The sequence below is a fragment of the Dipodomys spectabilis genome, unplaced genomic scaffold (genome assembly GCF_019054845.1).
Source record: "Dipodomys spectabilis isolate Male_0828 unplaced genomic scaffold, ASM1905484v1 ptg000385l, whole genome shotgun sequence".
Lineage (NCBI taxonomy): Eukaryota > Metazoa > Chordata > Mammalia > Rodentia > Heteromyidae > Dipodomys > Dipodomys spectabilis.
In genome coordinates this window covers 314,091-334,833 of record NW_024871062.1, presented here as the reverse complement: position 1 = coordinate 334,833, position 20,743 = coordinate 314,091, and the positions used below count along the sequence as shown (strand labels likewise).

General features: G+C 47.3%; 1 protein-coding gene across 1 annotated transcript in view; it reads right to left on the bottom strand.

The window, feature by feature from the left end:
* Pole (DNA polymerase epsilon, catalytic subunit) overlaps positions 1-20,743 on the bottom strand; it is a 47,169-nt gene that overhangs the window by 7,016 nt on the left and 19,410 nt on the right. The window contains exons 22-41 of the mRNA XM_042667248.1: positions 19,886-19,978; positions 19,589-19,733; positions 18,381-18,538; positions 17,196-17,391; positions 14,605-14,819; positions 10,809-10,911; positions 10,270-10,350; positions 10,068-10,190; positions 8,822-9,034; positions 8,390-8,599; positions 8,006-8,149; positions 6,626-6,766; positions 6,199-6,352; positions 6,014-6,120; positions 5,685-5,861; positions 5,379-5,602; positions 5,084-5,304; positions 4,596-4,800; positions 3,554-3,727; positions 770-895 (exon numbers count right to left, since the gene is read on the bottom strand). Of these exons, the coding sequence (XP_042523182.1) occupies positions 770-895; positions 3,554-3,727; positions 4,596-4,800; positions 5,084-5,304; positions 5,379-5,602; positions 5,685-5,861; positions 6,014-6,120; positions 6,199-6,352; positions 6,626-6,766; positions 8,006-8,149; positions 8,390-8,599; positions 8,822-9,034; positions 10,068-10,190; positions 10,270-10,350; positions 10,809-10,911; positions 14,605-14,819; positions 17,196-17,391; positions 18,381-18,538; positions 19,589-19,733; positions 19,886-19,978 (3,210 nt within the window). The remainder of the gene's footprint in view (positions 1-769; positions 896-3,553; positions 3,728-4,595; positions 4,801-5,083; positions 5,305-5,378; positions 5,603-5,684; positions 5,862-6,013; positions 6,121-6,198; positions 6,353-6,625; positions 6,767-8,005; positions 8,150-8,389; positions 8,600-8,821; positions 9,035-10,067; positions 10,191-10,269; positions 10,351-10,808; positions 10,912-14,604; positions 14,820-17,195; positions 17,392-18,380; positions 18,539-19,588; positions 19,734-19,885; positions 19,979-20,743) is intronic.

Below are 20,743 nucleotides of genomic sequence, written 5' to 3'. Positions count from 1 at the left end.
TTAAGGGGCTGGGAAGGTGGCTCAGTGGTAGAGTGCTTGCCTTGCATGCATGAAGCCCTGGGTTCGATTCCTCAGTACCACATATACAGAAGAAGCTGGAAGTGGCATTGTAGCTCAAGTGGTTAGAGCGCTAGCGTTGAGCTGAAGAGCTGAGGGACAGCGTCCAGGCCATAGTTCAGGCCCTACGACAAACCAAAACCAAAACCAACAACAACAGAAACCTGCTTAAGTGTCTCTTGTTCTGCATTTCCCTTCCTTTTCTTTACAACCATCTTTTACCTCCCCTCTTACTTTCTTCTTCTTCTTTTTTTTTTTGGTTAGTCATAGGGCTGTCCCTCAGGTCTTCAGCTTAAGGTGAGTGCTCTGTCACTTGAGCCACAGCACTACTTCTAGTTTTCTGGTATTTAATTAGAGATAAGAGTCTCACAGATTTTCCTGCCCAGGCTGGCTTTGAACCGTGATCCTCGGATCTCAGCCTCCTGAGTAGTTAGGATGACAGGCGTGAGCCACCAGCACCCGGTGGGGTCTTATATGTTTTATTCCAAGGCTGACTAAATTTAGACCATGAAATGCCTACCTGTGCCTAACGCGTATGTGGGATCACAGTCAATAAGACCCTATCAGGCATGATGGATGAGATAAGGTTTTGATAACTAGGCCCCCTAGAAACAATCTTCCCGATCTTTGCCTCTGAAACAGCTGGGGTCACAGATGTGAGGGTCTCTCTCCAAAGTCACAGCAGCTGCATTGTAAGAAGCCCTCTACCCACCTATTGGTAATGTACTCTACATAGGCAATGGCGTCCTCAGTCCGGCGCTTCTTTGTACAAAGGATGATGCGGTTAAAATTGGCATAGATGACTGATGACCCCAGGCGCTTGAATTCAGCAACAAGCCTGTGGAGCAAGTTCATTATCAATGCAGGAGGCACCATGGTCCAAAGTGAAGCCAGAGAAGCCATGAGGCACTCTGGTGGTCTTGAAGCCCCGCACTTAGAACCAGAAGCAAGAGAGCGCAGAGACTAACAACTAGAAGCAATGAAGAGATCTCTTTTTTGTTTTTTTTGGTCAGTCATAGGCCTGAACTCTGGGCCTGGGGGCTGTCCCTCAGTTCTGCAGCTCAAGGTGAGCGCGCTCTATTACTTGAGCCACAGTGCCACTTCCGGCTTTTTCTGATTATATGGTGCTGAGGAATCGAACCCAGGGCCTCATGCATGCAAGGCAAGCACTCTACCACTGAGCCACCTTCCCAGCCCTGAAGAGATCTCTTTTATTTTTTGGGATGGGAGTCTGACTATATTGTCCACACCAGCATTCAACTTCTAGAATGAGGAGATGGTCTTGCCTCCATAGGTCCATGCCAGCATGCCCGACAGAGCAAAGGTTTCCATATGGCATAAGAACCCACAAAAGTAAAAAAACAAACAAAAAAAAAAAAAACAAGGGAAAAAAGTGCAAGTTCTAAAATGGCCAAATCTCACACAGAGAATTAATTCAATGTTTAATGACAAAACTGAACAAACTTAAAGAAGAATGGGCAGAGTACATGAAGAAGTTTGACTTCTTAAAAAGCCATAAAGTAAGCTGGGTGCTGGTGGCTCACGCCTGTAATCCTAGCTACTCAGGAGGCTGAGATCTGAGGATCATGGTTCAAAGCCAGCCCGGGCAGGAGAGACCGTGAGACTCCTATCTCCAATAAACCACCAGAAAACTGGAAGTGGCGCTGTAGCTCAAGTGGTAGAGCGCTCACCTTGAGCTGAAGAGCTGAGGGACAGCGCCCAGGCCCAGTGTTCAAGCCCCATGACCGACCAAAGAAAAAAAAGAAAAAAGCCATAAAGTGAGTGTAAGGACCATTCCTGGATGGTGAACAGACCCTGTCTAGTACCTGCGTTACCTAGGCAACTGGGACACCTGGAAGAGGTCACATCTGCATCCGCAGAGACACTCTCTTTTTGCCAGCCTCGTGGAGTGCCAACCTTGCCTGGTCTCAGCTGGTATACTAAATAAACCTACCCCTTACCTGAATACCACATGCCGTGGTGTGGTTCTTACTCGGCTACCTCTTTTTAAAAACCTAACAGTGAGGACCTGAGAATATGGCTTAGTGGTAGAGTGCTTGTCTAGCATGCATAAAGTCCTGGACTTGATTCCTCAGTATCACATAAATAGAAACAGCCAGCAGTGGCGCTGTGGCTCAAGTAGTAGAGTGCTAGCTAGCTCCGAGCAAAAGTAGCTCAGGGACAGTGCTAAGGTCCTGAGATCAAGTCACAGGACTGGCAAAAAAAAAAAAAAAAAAAAAAAAGTGAGAAGAAACTTGCTAGGTGCCAGTGGCTCATGCCTATAATCCTTCAAAGCTAGCCCAGGCAGGAAAGTTTGTGAGACTCTTATCTGATTAACCACCAAAAAGCCAGAAGTGGAACTGTAGCTCCAGTGGCAGGGAACTAGCCTTGAGCACAGAGGCTCAAGGACATAGTTCAGGCCTCTGAACCAGCACATGAACGCACACACGCACGCACACACACACAGATACTGAGATATCATTTTCATCCTATAAAGTTGGCACATGGATGGTGTCAGAGGTGGGACAAATATTGTCACTCACAAGCATCTAGAGGAGCCCCCTTGCAATACTGAACAAATTGTGCTGTCCCTGAGCTTTTCTCCTCAAGGCTAACACTCTACCACTTTAAGCCACAGTTCCACTTCTAGTTTTTTGCTGTCACAGACTTTCCTGCCTGGGCTGGCTATGAACTGAGATTCTTAGATCTCTGCCTCCTGAGTAGCTAGGATTACAGGTGTGAATCACCAGTGTCTGGCAACAGATTGTTATTTCTAACAGTATAAGACTAGACATAGTATGAATGTCGATTAGTATGTTACATCCATGTATAGCTCTCTAACATTATTATTATGATGATTACTTTTTTTTTTTTTGAGGGGGGGGGTCCAGTCATGGGGCCTGAACTCTGGGCCTGGGCGCTGTCCCTCAGCTCTTCAGCTCAAGGCTAGCGCTCTACCACTTGAGCCACAGCGCCACTTCTGGCTTTTTTTCTTTTTGCTTATGTGGTGCTGAGGAATCGAACCCATGGCCTCAGGCATGCAAGGCAAGTGCTCTACCACTGAGCCACCTTCCCAGCCCATGAAGATTACTTTTTGTGCCAGTCCTGGAGCTTGAACTCAGGGCCTAAGTGTCTTTAAGCTTTTTTAGCTCGAGGCTTGTACTCTACCACTTGAGCCACAGCTCCCCTTCTGCCTTTTGGATGGTTAATCAGAAAAAAGTCTCATGGCCTTTCCTGCCCAGGCTGGCTTTGAACCGTGATGCTCAGATCACAGCTTCCTGAGTAGCCATTGTTATCCAGTTTCTAACATGCATTATCAACTAGTACAAACTAAAGCAAGGAAGTGAGCCATAACACACAGAGTACCACGGAGAGGTACAACTCGATGCATGGCCAGACCTCTGGACAGAAGTCTGTGCAGAGCCACTGGGCCAGCTGAGCTGCCTTTCAGCGTCGTGCGCCCGAACCCAGAGTCGGGCTGGTGTAAAGCACTCACTGCAGGAAGAGCTTCTTCATCATGCCGTGCAGCGTTCGGTGCAGGGCAGGGTCGTGCAGCAGGGAGCATGGAGACCGGAGCCAGCGGTAGAAGTGCATCACCTGGTTGTCTGCATAGATGTTGTGGTACTGGGTGATCTCCTTCACCCAGCCGACCACCATGCTCTTTAGGATCCTGAGAGGAGTAGAAAGACATCTCACTGATTTCACTACTGCCACCATCCAGAATTCACCCACTGGCCCAATGCTTCGTCAGCTTTTGTGTCCTATTAGGGTACAGCTGTCAGCTGCTCTGGCAATGGAGCCCCAGTTCAGTGATGTTTTCAATTTTCTACAACTTCACCACGGTCAGTAACAGACTTGCAACAGAACCTACACGAGCATAGTGCAGTGCTGAGGCCTTATTTGTTGCAGTTCCCGCAGCTACATGAAGGCCAACCTTTCCCTTGTGTGACTGTCTGTCTAACCTCATCTGTCCCTCAAGATTGAACCATTTATGCCATTTTCTGCCACAACCATATGCCCCTTACTCCGCCCTTCCTAGATCTTGCTCCAAGCAACTCCTTTTACCTATCCTTCCATGCAGAGGCAGTAGGGCTATGACTGAGGCATACATTCTAGAATCACTCACCCACTCGGCAATACATCAAACCTTGGCCTCTCTGATCTTGTTCTCCCTATCTCTAACAGGGGTGGTGACTGCACTGCTGTGTAGGGCTGCTACGCCTGAGTCCACAAGAAGCTCTCTACATGTGCACTGTTTTCCTGACCACACAGGAGTTCCTACAGACAACCTCTCATCATACTGAGAAGCATCTGTGTGTCAGAAACTGCTTTGTAAGAAATGCCTCTGGCTGTAAGAGCGTCAGAAGGTGGCACCCGGACCAGTCACTGATTTCTAGGGAGGACACCTCCTTGGGGTCTGCAGACACTGACTAAAGTAAGAAACATGGCATCACAATGGCTTGCTGTCTCAAGCCTTAGTTTCCAAAGTCAGGGAAGATGTTAAGGCCTCTCCATGGTCCTGTCTGAGAGGTGGGTACCTGAAGGCACTGGAGCAGAGGGCGGTCTCATCGTAGCTGGCTGGAGCACTGGAGGCCTGATTTCCTGTGACCATGTCTTCCAGAGAGGCCTGTTGGATCACGTCAAAGCTGATGCCCATGCTGCCAGCCCCTTCCATATCATTGATGTGGTGAGACTGGAGGATGGTGTTGACTGCCAGGTTTTGGATGTCCAGCTCCACACACACTGCAGGAAGACACTGCTTATCCACACATTCCAGCATCATCTCCCAAGGCCTCCCTGTGTGGCCAGGACAGGCCCGGTATGCGCCCAGTCAGTGCCGTGCAGTCAGGGGAGGAGATGGGAGGAGGTCAAGGAGGGGCTGAGTTTAGTCAGGGTATATTGTAGCACATAAGGAAATGCCATAATGAAATCCCCTTTGTAGAGCTAATATCCTAAAAACTAACATCCTTCAAAAGAACCAGTATCCTTAAAAAAGAAGGGCCAACCTCACTCTGTCTCCTCTTACCAGTGGAGTAACAGCCAGAATTGTTGATCTCTACAGTGGCTCGGTCATCAAATTCCATGACAAGGCGGCTGTCATCTGCCTCCTTCCCTCCCAGGTCAGGACGCGAAGTAGGGGACAGCCAGAGCAGGTGGTTGTGGCGTTGCAGGTGCCGTGCAAAGAAGAGGTCAGAGCCAAAGGTGGAAATGTCTTCTGGCAGATTTCCAATGGGGATGTGGAAATACCTGCACAGAGGCACAGGGTCAGCCTGCGAAGACTGGTTAGCCTGTGCACTGTAGGCATTGGGCCTCGGCCTCACCTACTCATCTCAAAGGCCTGTGACAGGCAGGTGTCAAGGTTGAGGTAGTGCTGGATCATGCGGCGGGCTCCATGGCGCTGCCAGTCCAGGACTCCGTAGCTGATCTTTTCGGCCACTCGGACAGGCACTAAGGGGAACTCCTCCAAGACAGGGACCTCACTGGCCAGCCTTCGCAGCTCCCAGTTGGAGTGGACAGCAATGAGTGTGGGCCCCCGGCGTTCCTCCTGGGTTATGTAGAAGACAGAAAGGCCCCGATGAAACCCAGCTCAGGGTGGTACTCCCACAGGGGGTCCCAACTTCCCTTACCTTGTAGGCCAGCAAGAAGCGCTGAATGGCTCTGCAGATGGTCTTCAGGTTGGTTTCAGCCCGAACTTCAAAGGTATGTTTGGGGGGAGGCAGGAGTTCAGGTCCCATCTTTTCTAGAAGCTGGCTGTGCTCTGCTGAGTACAAAGCACTGAGGCTGGGCATCTGGTTGCTACGTACCTAAGCAAATGTCAGCCATGTGAGTCCTTCCAGGTGCAGGACCAAGTAGGGTGATCTCACCATTTTGTCCCCAATTCATGCAGGAAGAATTCTCCTTCCCAGGATCTTGCCCAACCCATACACTCTCACATCCTCTGTGCCCAGCAACTCACAGTGTCCAACACAAACACAGATGCTCTGCGCTGTGAGGGGATGAAGATTCCGAAGAGGGCTTTGTGGCCCTGTGCGTGGTGGTACAAGTAGATGTGGCGGATACTCCCTGCAGAAGGAAATAAACTTATCACCTCAGATGCCTGAGTGCAGAGTGACTGAGAGGGCTAAGCTAGCAGGGCTATACCTGGTTCCAGGTAGCTGAATTGAGCCAGAGAACGCATCTCCAGGTGTTCAAGGGCAAAAGTTTCAGCTTCCCAGCCTGAAAGGTGCCTTACCAGCTGTTTGTTGACCACACACACACAGCCCAGCTGCACAAGAGCTCGGAACAACAATGGGACCTGAGGAATGGGTAGATGGGTGAGTTAAGGCCAACTGGAGGGCTCTCGAACCCGTGGCTCACGCTGCAGACCCAGCATCAGCAACCCACGGGCTGCCTTTGGCAGAACTGCTGCTGAGACCCACGTTCCCATGGGACAGAGCACACAAGAGACCCTTTGCCCATACTCAGGTGGGCTTCTCTCCTCTACCATATCTACTCTGCCCTGGCTTGTCCCCATATGGGCTTCTCTCCTTTGTTATCTGGATCAACAAGTGGCTGAGAAGATAGTCACCTGAGTCTCATACACGCCCTCGATGTCTGGTGCGGACAATTCTGTGTTGATCTCATTGATGTGTTCTTGGTACATATCTTCCGGTACTGAATACTCATAGAGATTGTAGACCATGTTCGAACGAGGGAGAGCCCGATTTACCTAAGAACAATGAAGTGGGGGCTGGGAAGGTGGCTCAGTGGTAGAGCGCTTCCCTTGCATGCATGAGGCCCTGGGTTCGATTCCTCAGCACCATAAGCAAAAGGAAAAAAGCCGGAAGTGGCGCTGTGGCTCAAGCGGTAGAGCACTCACTTTGAGCTGAAGCGTGCAGGGACAGCGCCCAAGCCCAGAGTTCAAGACCCACGACCGACAAAAACAAAAAACAAACCTGCTAGAGATATGTCACAAGGAGCTGAGAATCATCCAGAGAAGCCCTACTGGTCTAATAAAATGAGCTCAAAAGACAGTGACTGCCAAGTGTTGCAGTGCCAGCCTTGAGTAAAAAGCTAAGGGAGCAGGGCACAGGAAGCTCACGCCTGTCATCCTAGCTACTCAGGTGGTTGAGATCTGAGGATCGCAGTTCAAAGCCAGCCGGGGCAGGAAAGTCTATGAGACTCTTATCTCCAATAAACCACTAGAAAACGAAGTGGTGCCGTGGCTCAAGTGGTACAGCGCTCACCTTGAGCTGAAAAGTGCAGGGACAGCGCCCAGGCCCAGAGTTCAAAGCCCCACAACTGACCAAAAAAAAAAGCTAAGGGAGAGTACCCAGACCCTAAATTCAAGTCCCAGTACTGGCACAAAACCGAACAAATCATACTAAGTGGAAGACTCTTAGGTGGATAGTTTCATTTTAATTAACTATCTAGAAAAGGCAAATCTCCAGAGGGTTTGAAAGTAGTTGCCAAGGGCTGGGGGGAGGGCCAGTGGTGGTTGAGGGGTGTAAGGCTTTTTTTGAGAGGGTAATGAAAATGTATTGAAATTGACTGTGGCTCTAGTTCTGCCACTGAATTCACTAAAAGTATTGAATTGTACCCTTGAAATACATATGTTGTATGGAGTGTGAATTTATATCCCAATGAAGCTGTTAATAACAACAGTGCCTATGGAAACAATTTGCAAGCTCTAACAAAGGTCTGCGTGGTTCCACTTGTACTTCACAGACAGCACAGATGACCACAGTGCTAGCTTACCAGTGTAGCGAAAGCAGCTGCTGTCCTGAGCAATGGCTCTGACCAGGTTCTGCTCAGCATTCATAGGCTTTGTTATATAACTCTTTTAAGGGCTCAATGAGACACTGAGACCTCGTGCCTACAAAGCCTATAAAGTCTGACCAGCTCTCTATATGGCATCCATTGTATGGAGACATCTCAGAGGTAGTTAGCAACTTCAGTAGTCCCCTACCTTGCGATATGAAGGTCCCTCCTCCACTTTGGCCACCCTCTGGTTCACGTAGAATACTCGAGGGATGCTCAGCTTGATGCAGTGCAAGTCACTGCCGATGATGGCCCATAGTCTGAACAGGCCAGCCTGGTTGGTCTCACTGATCTGAGAGGAAATACAGAGCACACAGCTGATCATACACCATGCTGACATCTGTCAATGGCCACTTCCCAATCCTCTTCCCACCAGCAGCAAGCATAGGGTCTCAGGACCCCAGAGAAAAGTAGGAAGCCAAACACCTATTTCACCATCCAGCCCAGGGCCAGCCTGACATCCTCTCCCTGGGCCCATAAAGGCTATGTATGCCTCCAGAGAGACTTCCTTCTCCTGGATCAACGTCCCTACCTGCACAATCTGCCACGGAAGGTCCAGGATGCTGCGAGCAGTTTTTCTTAGGAAGCTCCCCAAACCTGTGACAGGCCCCTCTCGGACGGTTCCAGGCCTTAGTGAGCCCTCTGTCAGTTCCAGACGCTGTCTCTTCCTCCGGACCACACGTTGCTGGGCCTGTAGCTGCCATTTCTTCTTGTGGAACCCAAGCCAGACCAGCCACTCTTCCTGGAACAGATGGTAACCCAACCCATGGCACAAGTTTGAACATAAACCCTCTCCAAGTGCCTACTTCCTGACCCTCAGCAGCCTTCAGGTGCTCTGTGATGGTTGGGTATTTTCACAATGAACAATCCTGGGCCAGGATTTGTTTGTACATGCAGTATACCCTTTGGAGCCAGACAATGCTACAGCAATCTTCCAGTCCTTCTGGCTTCTTCCACTTCTCACCTGAGTTGTTCCGAGGATAGGAGGCTGACCCAGGATCTCCTTCCAGGGAACTGTCAGCTCAAGGTCCTGAGAATCCTGTTGGCTCTCCCAAAGAACTCGCTTCCTCTTAGTAGCAACTGGAATTGCTGAGTGGATTTGTTTTGTGAGACCAAAGTCCTCCATGTCAGGAGCAGTTGGCCTTGGGCTGCCTTCAGGGATTTGGGCCGTCACAATCTGGAAGGACCCAAACAAGTCCTCAATTCAGGATCTCGTATCTGCAAATCCTACCCTTTAGCAATTTAACACAGCGTATCACCTGAAGTGGAACAATTTACAGACTGAATTAAGTTAAAAGATCAAACAAAAAGTTCAGAAAATGTCACTCAAGCTATCACAAGTAGGCAAAGGTCCACATTTTGCCATGACTGCTGAAGAAGGCTCCTTTTTAAATAAAAAGTGAGCTTCAGGAAGTAACAGCTGTCTTCCTCTCTCCCTCTATGTTCTTGTTGGCAGCAGCACCATTCTCCGCACTGTTATACTTTAACTATATGACCGTAAAAATATCATTTTATAATAATAGTTTCTGGTACACATCTTCCTGCAATATTCAGTCACAGAGTAGCATGGTCTATTCATTTTTAATTGTCATAAACTATTCCATCATACAAATAAACAGCCTACCATTCATTACTTTCCAAATAAAAAGTCCATTATAATGGACTTTTCTTCCCCAGCTGGCTTCGAACCATAATCCTCAGCCTCTTGAGTAGCTAGGATTACAGGCGTGAGCCATGGTGCCTGGTGCCTGGCTTCTCAACCTTTTTCCTGTGCCCTTATCTAATAAGTATAGCTCTTCCAAGAAAGACACAGTCAAAAGACAAGGTCAAAAAATCCAATCTTTACATTGAGTTGAAACTCCCTGGAGCAACTACTACCATAAGGAGAGCCTTTCTGCTGCCCTGGCTTATAACTCATTTTAAAATCTTCTTTTTCCTCTTCATAGTGATCCAGTCCAGGTCACTCAGTCTAACTCACACAGTCCAAATTTATCAATAATACTGTTCCTCACCATAACCTGACGACTCACAAAAATCAGTCTTGGAGCAGTACAAAATTCACTACAAATAAAGTGCCAAGGTGTACATTAAGGGAAAGAAAAACCAGAGGGGAACAAAACAAAAAAAACTCACTTTAGAGGCAGTATTCCAACATTAAGGAAAGCAACTCATAGCCCTGAGCACCCTGAATATTCTGGGTCACCCATCACCTGTCTCCTGCCCTCAAGGACAAAGAGGTCACTGATTTTCTTCTGCTTGTAGACGTCGTTCTTCTCCAGTAGTTTTCTGTGCAGCCAGTCTGGGTGCTTGACACGCGGTACTGGGTTTCTCACCTGCAGGAGGGTGATCTGGCTTAGGGAGAGCCCGGGCTGACCTGCGCTGTGCTGGCTCATCCATGGGCCTCATGCTCACCTGCTGCAGAGCTGCAGGGATGGTGATGATCTTCTGGATGGCACTCCCCAGTCTTTCAATGTAGTAATCCCAGTCTAGAATCTGACCGTGCAAAAAGAAACAACAGACTAATTCTTTGATACATCTTAGTCTGTGTTGAGCACTGCTAAATGCTTATATCTTATTTAATTCTCAAGAAACTCCACAATATATAGTGCCCATTTCAGAGGAGAAACATGGAAGACCTTAAAGAACCCCAACGACCACAAGCTAGCAGGTGGTTAAGGAGTACTTCAGCCTCATTCCAGGCAAGAGAGCAGCTCAGGGTCCTCTCTGATATGATCTTTCCAGTGCCCTAGAGTGTCAGTATCTCATTTACTTAGAAAGGACGGTGTCAGCACTGAAGCGCTGGACAAGACAGACGATTCAAATGAAATGCACTCCTCTCTGACTAGCTCTCTTTCTTAAACCTTTTTTCCCTCTAATGAATTTCTAGAATTCATTCTTTCATCATCCTCCTTTCCTAAACTTTTGATAGTACAAAAACAACTGGCACTCACCGTCCGTATATCAAAATCTTGAAGGGACGAGCTCTTTAGCCATTTTCGAAGGAAGTGTTTCCTCACTGTGGGCTCTGCTTGGAAAATGGCAAGTGGGATGGCTCTGAAAAGAAGAAGCAGAATCACAAATAATCAAATGTACATTTAAGTAACAGTTATAGCCTAGCTTGTAACTTACACTTTAAAAACTGTTATTTATTTTGTACAAATCTTAAGCCTATTTTGTTTTGTTTTGCTCGTCCTAGCACTTGAACTCAGGGCCTGGGCTGACTCTGAGCCTCTTTGTGCTGAAGGTTAGTGCTCTACCAGTTGAACCACAGCACTACTTCTGGCTTTTTCTGAGTAGTTTATTAGAGATAGGAGTCTCACAGACTTTCCTGCCCATGCTGGCTTCAAACCACAGTCCTCAGATTTCAACTTCCTGAGTGGCTAGGATTACAGGCGTGAGCCACCAGCACCTGACTACAAATCCTATCTTTTCTAAGATGGTTATAATGTTCAGTGTCTAAGTAGTACGCTATAAAATACACATTTACTTACATGTGTACAAGTAGACATTCCTAATATACTGCTCATGGGTAAATTATGTAAGGGTCAAGATGCTTTCTTTCTAGGAAAAATAAACAATTCTTAGTACCTCTCTTTAATGAACAAAATAGATTTCACTGTAAAGTATTATAAACATAAACTTGTGAAACAAATACCTCTGCACTTCACTCAGCTTTGGTAAGCTACAGCGCTCTGCCACTGGCACTTTCTGTAGGAATACCTAAGATGAGTAGTGGACCAGCCCCGTGCAGCCCCAACCTGCTTGTCCTCATACAAAAAGCTACATGACCTCCACTCTGGTGGGTCTTGGTCCTGTACATGTCACTATGCTATTCTCATTTGGATGGACTTATTCAGAAAAGGCAAACCAGGTGTCAGTGGCTCACGCCTGTAATCCTAGCTACTTAGGAGGCTGAGATCTGAGGATCACGGTTCAAAACCAGCCCGGGCAGGAAAGTCTGGGAGACTCTTATCTCCAATAAACCACTAGAAAACCGGAAGTGGCGCTGTGGCTCAAGCAGTAGAGTGCTTGCCTTGAGCTGAAGAGTGCAGAGACAGCGCCCAAGCCCAGAGTTCAAGCCCTATGACCGACCAAAAAAAAAAGAAAGAAAAGGCAGCAGCCAACATTTTTAGGCTTTGCAAAGATCTCAAGCTCCTGTATGGTCATCTGTGCTATAGTTTAGTCCTCTGAACTCCCAAGTATTTTATTGCTTAAAATACATTTATCCAGCGCTAGTGGATGGACATTGATAGAGCTGAGGGATAGCACCCAGGCCCAGAGTTCAGGCTCCACAATCGGACAAAAAAAAAAAAAAAAATGTGTCCCCTACTTCTTGTGTACTACTGTTAAATCTCCTCTAAGAGCCTGACTTTGATAATTCACAGCCACGTGGTATGTCTGCCAGTCCACCTATTCCCCAATTGTTACCAGCACTATATTTCTAACCAAATAGATGCTAATAAAGTCTACATCTCAATCTGGGAATGTGTCTTAGTGGTAGAGTGCTTGCTTAGCATGCATAAAGCCCTGAGTTTAATTCCTTAGTACCACATAAACAGAAAAAGCCAGAAGTGGCTCAAGTGGTAGAGTGCTAGCCTTGAGCACAGAGAGGCTCAGGGACAGAGTCCAGGCCCTTAGTTCAAGCCTTAGGACTGACAAAAAATAAATAAATAAAAATAAAATCTACATCTCCATGATTTCTATAAGCTTGTCTATCTTCCCGTGTACTGGGAATTGTCTATTCACATCTAAGGCTTACTCTTCTGAATTCCTTTCCTCCTTGATATGTGGAAACTTTTCTCTATATATGTTTTAGCTTTCTATCAAATTTCTTCTCCTTTTGTTAAGACTCTTGGAATTTCTCTTAATAGAGATATTTATAAATATCTAGATAGGTGGGTGTCACAAGCATTATCAGGTACTTAAAACCATATAACCACCCAGCACTCAATGGACTCAGATATTAACTACTTTCTGCTCATGAGCATATATATAACCTGAGTGGTCTTAACTGTGGTAATTTCTCTTTTTTTTTTTTTTGGGGGGGGGGGGGTAAGGGGAGGAGGGTTGGTCGTGGGGCCTGAACTCTGGGCCTGGGCGCTGTCCCTTAGCTCTTCAGCTGTAGTCTAGTGCTCTACCACTTGAGCCTCAGCCCCACTTCTGGCTTTTTCTGCTTATGTGGTGCTGAGGAATTGAACCGAGGGCCTCATGTATGCAAGGCAAGCACTCTACCACTAAAGCCAGTTTCCCAGCAACAGTGGTAATTTCTTTTTTTTTTTTGTTGGTCGTGGGGCTTGAACTCTGGGCCTGGGCGCTGTCCTTCAGCTCTTCAGCTCAAGGCAAGCGCTCTACCACTTGAGCTACAGCGCCACTTCCGGTTTTCTGGTGGTTTATTGGAGATAGGAGTCTCACGGTCTCTCCTGCCCGGGCTGGCTTTGAACCGAGATCCTCAGATCTCAGTCTCCTGAGTAGCTAGGATTACAGGCATGAGCCACCAGCGCCCGGCTAACAGTGGTAATTTCTGTAGACAAATAGCTTCCTTGATGGGCAGCCGCTGGTGGTGTTGGTAGGTCTTTCCTCTGTAGAAGCCCTCTTAGCCACCATACCACCTCGGCAGGAAGAGAGCAAGCACACAATCTTTCTGCCTCTGATGGCTGGGGTTTCGTAGTCTCTTCCAGTAGGTCCCATTGGTCACTAAAATCATAGGCAGCTCAGTCTCCAACCAAGGACAGCAGACGCACTTCTCCGTGAAAGGCCCAGTGACACATTAGGAAGTATCATGGCGACACTGGAGGCTACACTGATGGGACCACAGACTAACAATCCTGTCTCTATCACTGGCTCTCAAAGCTCCCCATAGAGATGAGACAGCTTAGAGGGACTGACCTCTCCCGGCAACACTGGCGAAGGAGTTAAGCACAGCTGAAACACTGTTAAATATCATTAATCACTGTTAATGAAAGGTCTTCAGTGTACACCACTATTTCCAGCTTTGTGTTGGTTAGCTGGAGGTAAGAGCAGCACTGACTTTTCTCTGTGCAGGCTGGCTTCAAACCTCACTCTTAAGATTTCAGCCTCCTGGCTGGGAAGGTGGCTCAGTGGTAGAGCGCTTCCCTTGCATGCATGAGGCCCTGGGTTTGATTCCTCAGCACTACATAAGCAAAAAGAAAAAAGCCAGAAGTGGCATTGTGGCTCAAGTGGTAGAGCGCTAGCCTTGAGCTGAAGAGCTGAGGGGCAGTGCCCAGGCCCAGAGTTCAGGCCCTACGACAGGACCCAAAAAAAAAAAAAAGAAAAGAAAAGATCTCAGCCTCCTGAGTAGCTAGGATTATAGGCATGAGCCACTGGTGCCCGGCAATTTTTCTGGCAAAAAAAATTTTTTTTTAAAGAATGCATTTTTCCGGGCTGGGAAGGTGGCTCAGTGGTAGAGTGCTTGCCATGCATGCATGAGGCCCTGGGTTTGATTCCTTAGCACCACATAAGCAAAAAGAAAAAAGCCAGAAGTGGCGCTGTGGCTCAAGTGGTAGAGCGCTAGCCTTGAGCTGAAGAACTGAGGGACAGCGCCCAGGCCCAGAGTTCAGGCCCCACGACCAGACCCCCTCCCCCCAATTTTTTTTTTTAATTCATTTTTCCAAGTTGTCTAGGCTGGCCTGAAGTCATACTACCACAGACATAACAATCAGAATACTGGGTTATAAGCATGGACCACATGCCTAACAGGTAGCATTCAAACCTTTAAGGGAGCCTTACCTCTCAGTAACAGGGGAGCCCTCGGGTTTGCGGGAGATGATATAGCGACAGCTCAGCCCTGCATCTTTGACCATCTGGTCTCCAAGAAACTCAGCCAGGCGCTTTGCTGTGCTGATGGATGTGGACTTTTGCTCCCCATAATCTTCTAGCTTCCGAGACATGGAGCGGTTTTCTGAGATCAGCTCAAACAGCTCGGAATCAGGCATGTTAGCTGCCTAGCAAAAGGTAATGGGTAAAACACAACACAGATGTCAGAATGATCAAACCACAGACTTTGCTCTTGAGATCATTTTTGTCTGAGAACTAAAGCAGGCTCTGTGCTTCTGGAGAATGCTCATATTTCCATACAATAGTGACTTGAAACCCAGTGGAAACTGTAGGGAAAAAAAGGGTAGGAAGATATAAGTAATAGAGTAAGCAATATGTATATGTGAAAATATCACAATAAACCTTTTTGTAAAATTGACATGTGCTTAAAAAAAAGTATAGCCAGGCACAGTGACTCATGCCTGTGATCCTAGATACTGGGCAGGCTGAGACCTGAGGATCATAGTTCAAAGCCAGCCTGGACAGGGAAGTCCATGAGACTCTTATCTCCAATTAACCACCAGAAAACAGAAAGTGGTGCTGTGGTTCAAGTGGTAGAGCATTTGCCTTGAGCTGAAGCGCTGAGGGACAGTGCCCAGGCCCAGAGTTCAAGCCCTAAGACTGACAGAAAAAAAAAAAAAAAGGTACAGCCAGGTGCTGGTGGCTTATGCCTGTGATCCTAGATCCTGAGGATCCTGAGATCTGAGGATCACAGGTCAAAGCCAGCCTGGGCAGGAAAATCCGTGAAACTCTTATCTCCAGAAAACTGAAGTGATGTTGTAGCTCAAAGTAGTAGAGTATTAACCTTGAGCAAAACAGCTCAGGGACAGCACACAGGCTCTGAGTTCAAGCCCCACACCAAAAAAAGAAAAAAGGTACAAAGCCAGATGTGGTAGTATATACTTCTAATCACAGTACTGAGGAGGCAAAGGCAGCAGGTTAATGAATTTGAAGACTGCCAGTGCTACACAGTGCACAGCACATAGCTACTTAGCTTAAGCTGGCCTTAAGCTGTGTAGCAAGGGATAGGGATGTAGCTGAGCTTGTTGAGCAATGCATAAAGTCTTTTTAAGATGCATACAAAGTATAAGAAATACATATGAAGCTGGGCACTACTGGCTCATGCCTGTAATCCTAGCTACTCAAGAGGCTGAGATCTGAGGATTGTGGTTTGAAGCCAGGCTGGGCAGAAAACTCCAAGACTCGTCTCTAATAAACTACTCAAAAAATCCAGAAGTGGCTCTCTGACTCAAGTGGTAAGAGTAACCACCTTGAGCAAAAAGAAGCTCAAGGACAATGCCCAGGCCCAGAGTTCAAGCCCCAGGACTGGCAAAAAAAAATAAGCTGGGCACTGTTGGCTCACGCTTATAATGCTGTCTCCTCAGGAGACTGAGATCTAAGGATTGCGGTTCAAAGCCAGCCCAGTCAGGCTGACTCTCATCTCCAATATACCACTAGAAAACCAGAAGTAATGGGGTAGCTCAAGCGGTAGAGCGCTGGCCTTGAGATGAAGAGTTGAGGAACAGCGCTCAGCAGAGTTCAAGCCCCACAAAAAAAAAAAAAAAAAAAGAAAGAAAGAAAGAAAAAAAAATATGAGCAATAAATGCCAAGGCTGCAGAGAAATGTGTGCATGTGTGAATGGGGGGTGGGGAGTGAGGCGGGAGAGCTCATCACTTGGTCTTACCAGGACTTTAATTTAAAAATCAGGGTGCTTGGGGCTGGGAAGGTGGCTCAGTGGTAGAGCGCTTGCCTTGCATGCCTGAGGCCCTGGGTTCGATTCCTCAGCACCACATAAGCAAAAAGAAAAAAGCCGGAAGTGGCACTGTGGCTCAAGTGGTAGAGCGCTAGCCTTGAGCTGAAGAGCTGAGGGACAGCGCCCAGGCCCAGAGTTCAAGCCCCATGACTGGACCAAAAAAAAAAAATAAATAAAAATCAGGGTGCTAAAAAGAAATAAAAATTAAAAATAAATAAATAGAAGTCAGGGTGCTGTTGGCCCACACTTATAATCCCACGACTAGGAGTCAAAGATCTGAGAATCTCAGTACAAAGCCAGCCTGGGCAAAAAGTCTATGAGACTCTTATCACCAAGTAAATACCAGAAAACTAGAAGTAGCATGTGGCTCAAAGTAGTAGAGGACTAGCCTTGAGCAAAAAGATCTCAGGGACAGCACCCAGGCCCTGAAATCAAGCCCCATGACCAACAACAACAAAAAATCAAAGTTGGAACTGGAGACATGGCTCAAGTGGTAAAGTCAGCCTTAAGAAATAAAGCTGAGCAAGTGTGCAAGGCCCTGAGTTCAAGCCCCATTATAAGCAGACCTAAATAAATAAGCAAGTAAGTTAATGAAGCAGATAAGTTCTCTTATTCCTTTTATTATCATCCTATTTAAAGAAAAAAGCTCATGAAAGTGGCCTAAGCTCATCTGACACCTGGCTTTCCAAAAGCCTCAGGAACACAGGTCCCTTTCTATAGGAGTCAGCTGAGAATGTGGGTGGACTCTTACCTTACTGTACAGCACGTCTAGCCAGTAGTCAGCCACCTTGGCTACAGAGCCATACACCTCTTCTAGAGTACTACCCTTGAGGAAGGCCTCAAACACAGAAGACTGGAAAATTTTAATTAGCTGCAGCTCCCCACGGCGTTTGACCTCAAAGCCTTTTAGCTCAGCCAAGGATCCATCCTCATTGAATACAGCGTATCTAGAACAAAGATTTGGGCACTGCAGTCAGTCCTGGATGCCCGTGTTCTCTCTAGGCTCTGCCTTTCTATTTCCTTTTTTTGACCTTCCCTTCCTTCACCTAATAGGCAGCAAGCAGCACTCTATTCTCTCTCTCTTTTTTTTTTTGCTAGTCCTGGGGCTTGAACTCAGGGCCTGCCTGGGCACTGTCCCTGAGGTTCCTTTGCTCAAGGGTAGCACTCTATCACTTGAGCCACAGTGCCACTTCTTGCTTTTTCTGCTTATATGGTACTGAGGAATTGAACCCAGGGCTTCATGCATGCTAGGCAAGCACTGTACCACTAAGCCACCTTCCTAGCCCAACACTCTACTCTTGGATGCATACTTCAAAAATAGATCTGAGGATCACAGTTCAAAGCCAACCCAGGTAAGAAAGTCTGTGGAACTCTTATCTCCAATTAGCTACCAGAAAACTGAAAGTGGTGCTGTGGCTCCAGTAAGTAGTAGAGCACTCGCCTTAAGCTGAAGAGCTCAGGGACAGTGCCCAGGCTCAGAGTTCAAGCCCCACGACAGACAAAAAGAAAGAAAGAAAAAAAGGAAAAAAAAGAAATGACTGGCTGGGAAAGTGGTTTAGTGGTAGAGTGCTTGCCTAGAATGCATGAAGCCCTGGGTTCAATTCTTTAGTACTACATAAACAGAAAAAGCCTGAAGTGGGGCTATGGCTCAAGTGGTAGAGTGCCAAGGCCCCGAGTTCAAGCCCCAAGACAAGGAAGGAAGGAAGGAAGAGAAGAAATGACTTCAAAGGCCTGCCTGCTACTCTCAGAATCAGAATACATCAGGTGACAGGAAAACTGGTGCATTTCGTTCAAACTAAGTCAACGAAACAAACAACAACTCCTACCAGATCTGTTCTCATCCTGACTTCAGGTCCATTTCCCTGATTTGGGTTGTTAAGTCTAAGCCACCTCAATGCATTTCCTTTCAAAAGCACCAAGGCTCTGAGGTGCCTACCTCTTCTTCAATTTCTTTCCTTCTTCCTTGGAGGCCGGCAGGATCATGGCAAGATAGGGTCCATCAACCTCAAAAAAGATGCTGTTCTCTGAACGTGTGATATAGGTGAGTGAGGAAGGCTCTGCCAGTTCCTGGTACTGGTCATTGGTGAAGCCTTCCTGAGGACCAAGAGAGAAAAAAGTAGCCTCAGTTTTAAAGGTCACATCTGGAAACCACCTCATGTCGGCTAAGGAGCCGATGGGCCAGGTTCTTGACACAGAAGATGCAACTGGCAGCAGAAAGGAAAGTACTGCACATCAATATGTCTATTACCTTTCAGGAAAGGCAAAATTATAGCATAACACTGAAGGTTGCCCGGGTTTGGGTGGGGAAAGGGATTCCTGGGAGAACTGTCTCACTTCAGAACTAGAAAAGGGAAAACAGAAGATGAGGCTGGAGTGTTTTGAAGTACCAGGATGCAAAAAAGTGTTCCAAACACAAAGCAAAGCGTGTCCCAAGAACACATGGCAAAGATGTTCCCCAATGGCCAAGTGGATGGGGAAAAAAACTGAGGAACAAAACAAATGAGGATCACATTGGGTTAAAATACTAGGCATAATGAATGCCCACAAATCCACGCTGCTATAATTACTCAATGAGAAAGTAGGAGAAAATGTCACAACTCTTTGTTACAAAACTCGAGTAAAAGTGGAAGGAGTGAAACAGCAACACGTCACAGGCAGGAACCAGTTCCTGCAACCCTCAACGAACCACCAGTACCTGCCGAAGTATAGAGAGCATCTGACAGCAGCGTCTCTATGGGAGCTGCTAACTGCCGGGAGGTTCTAACGTATCCCCAGCTTCTCTCTGATGCTCACTCTTCCAGCAGAGCAGCTTCACCCTCCCTCCTCAGGTGTGGTTACTGAGTAAAGAACAGCAATGGACGGAAGCAGGCTGGAGGGTATATAGAAATTCTCCATACTATTTTTGTGATTTTTCTGTTAGTTTGAAAAATAGTCTGGGTATAGAAGAATCCATTCAGTCCTTTGAATCCAGCAGTCTGACCACAGACCATTAGGCAACAGGAAACGCCTGAATGGTTGAAGAAATTAGGAAGAAGAGTGCAGCATCAGGTGCTTGTGAGAGCTAGGCATCACCTATTATGAGTCCTTCCCAAGTGTCCACACTAGGGCTAGCCACTGATCAGGATGAGATGTGCCCAGACTCACCTTGACCATGATGTTCAACATGGCTCCAGGGTAGGAGATGGTCACCTTGGGCTTCTTTGTGTTGGTTGTCTTGATAACAAAATTTTCTGGAAAGCTATTGGGCAGAACACACCATATTCCATCTGTGTCCAGTTCTAAGGGCCTCCTTCATAGAAAGACAGAAATAAGGTCGGTCACATGTACACAGGTCAAACTCTCAAATATGACATCAAACCCAGCTCCATCTTCCCAGTGTGAGGGCTCCTGTTCACTCCTTCTGTGAGAGCCCTGCAGCCGACCCCAGGCCACACTCCTCACCCAATCTGTTCAACCAGCTCCCGGGCCTGGGTAATGATGTTGGCCCCAGTGAAGCAGACAATGCCAGCCATCTCCATGGAGTACCAGCGAGCCCTGGAAAGGAGACACAACCAGCAGTGGGAAAGGGTGCAGGCACCCACAGGGACAGAAGAGGAGGAGGGATGAGAGAAGCAAGCAAAACAAGTGGTGCTGTGGCTCAAGTGGCTGAGCGTTAGCCTTGAGCTGAAGAGCTCCGGGTCAGTGCCCTGGCCCAGAGTTCAAGCCCCACGACTGACCAAAAAAAAGAAAAAGAAGAAGCAAGCAACATACATTTGAAGCAGGACAGACCTAAGGTACAATTTGGATCTGTCCCTACCTCAAAGTCACCACTGAGGTTTGGGAAGTTCTGGAAGGGTCCATGTGCTACCTCACATCAGCCATAACTTCCATCACAAGATTCTCAATCCCACCACAGTCCTATATCATGTCTTTTCTACTTTCCTCATGGCTCCTCCCAAACCCCAGATCTAAAGAAACTCCAAGTTGCCCTCAGATCCTTGCCAGTCCAGCTGACCCTGCTCTGGGCTTAGCCCACCTCTCCTGAGCCTATATACCTGTCCACTCTGTCCTGATAGCACTGAACTTGTCAACACCTGCATTAAATATAATCTGCCCTTGGAATGAATCTAGGGTCCATTGCCTCTTCCTTTTCTCCAGAGCTCTAGTAGATGCCCTGTATCCTCCAGAGTCCCAACCCACAGAGATCGTTCTTCACCCTCATGTCACTGACATGGTTTCCCAAAGGTTCTGATAAGCCCTGTCCAACGACACAGCTCAGACTTCACCTACCTAATGCCTGTACTGCTTCCTGTTCTCTTT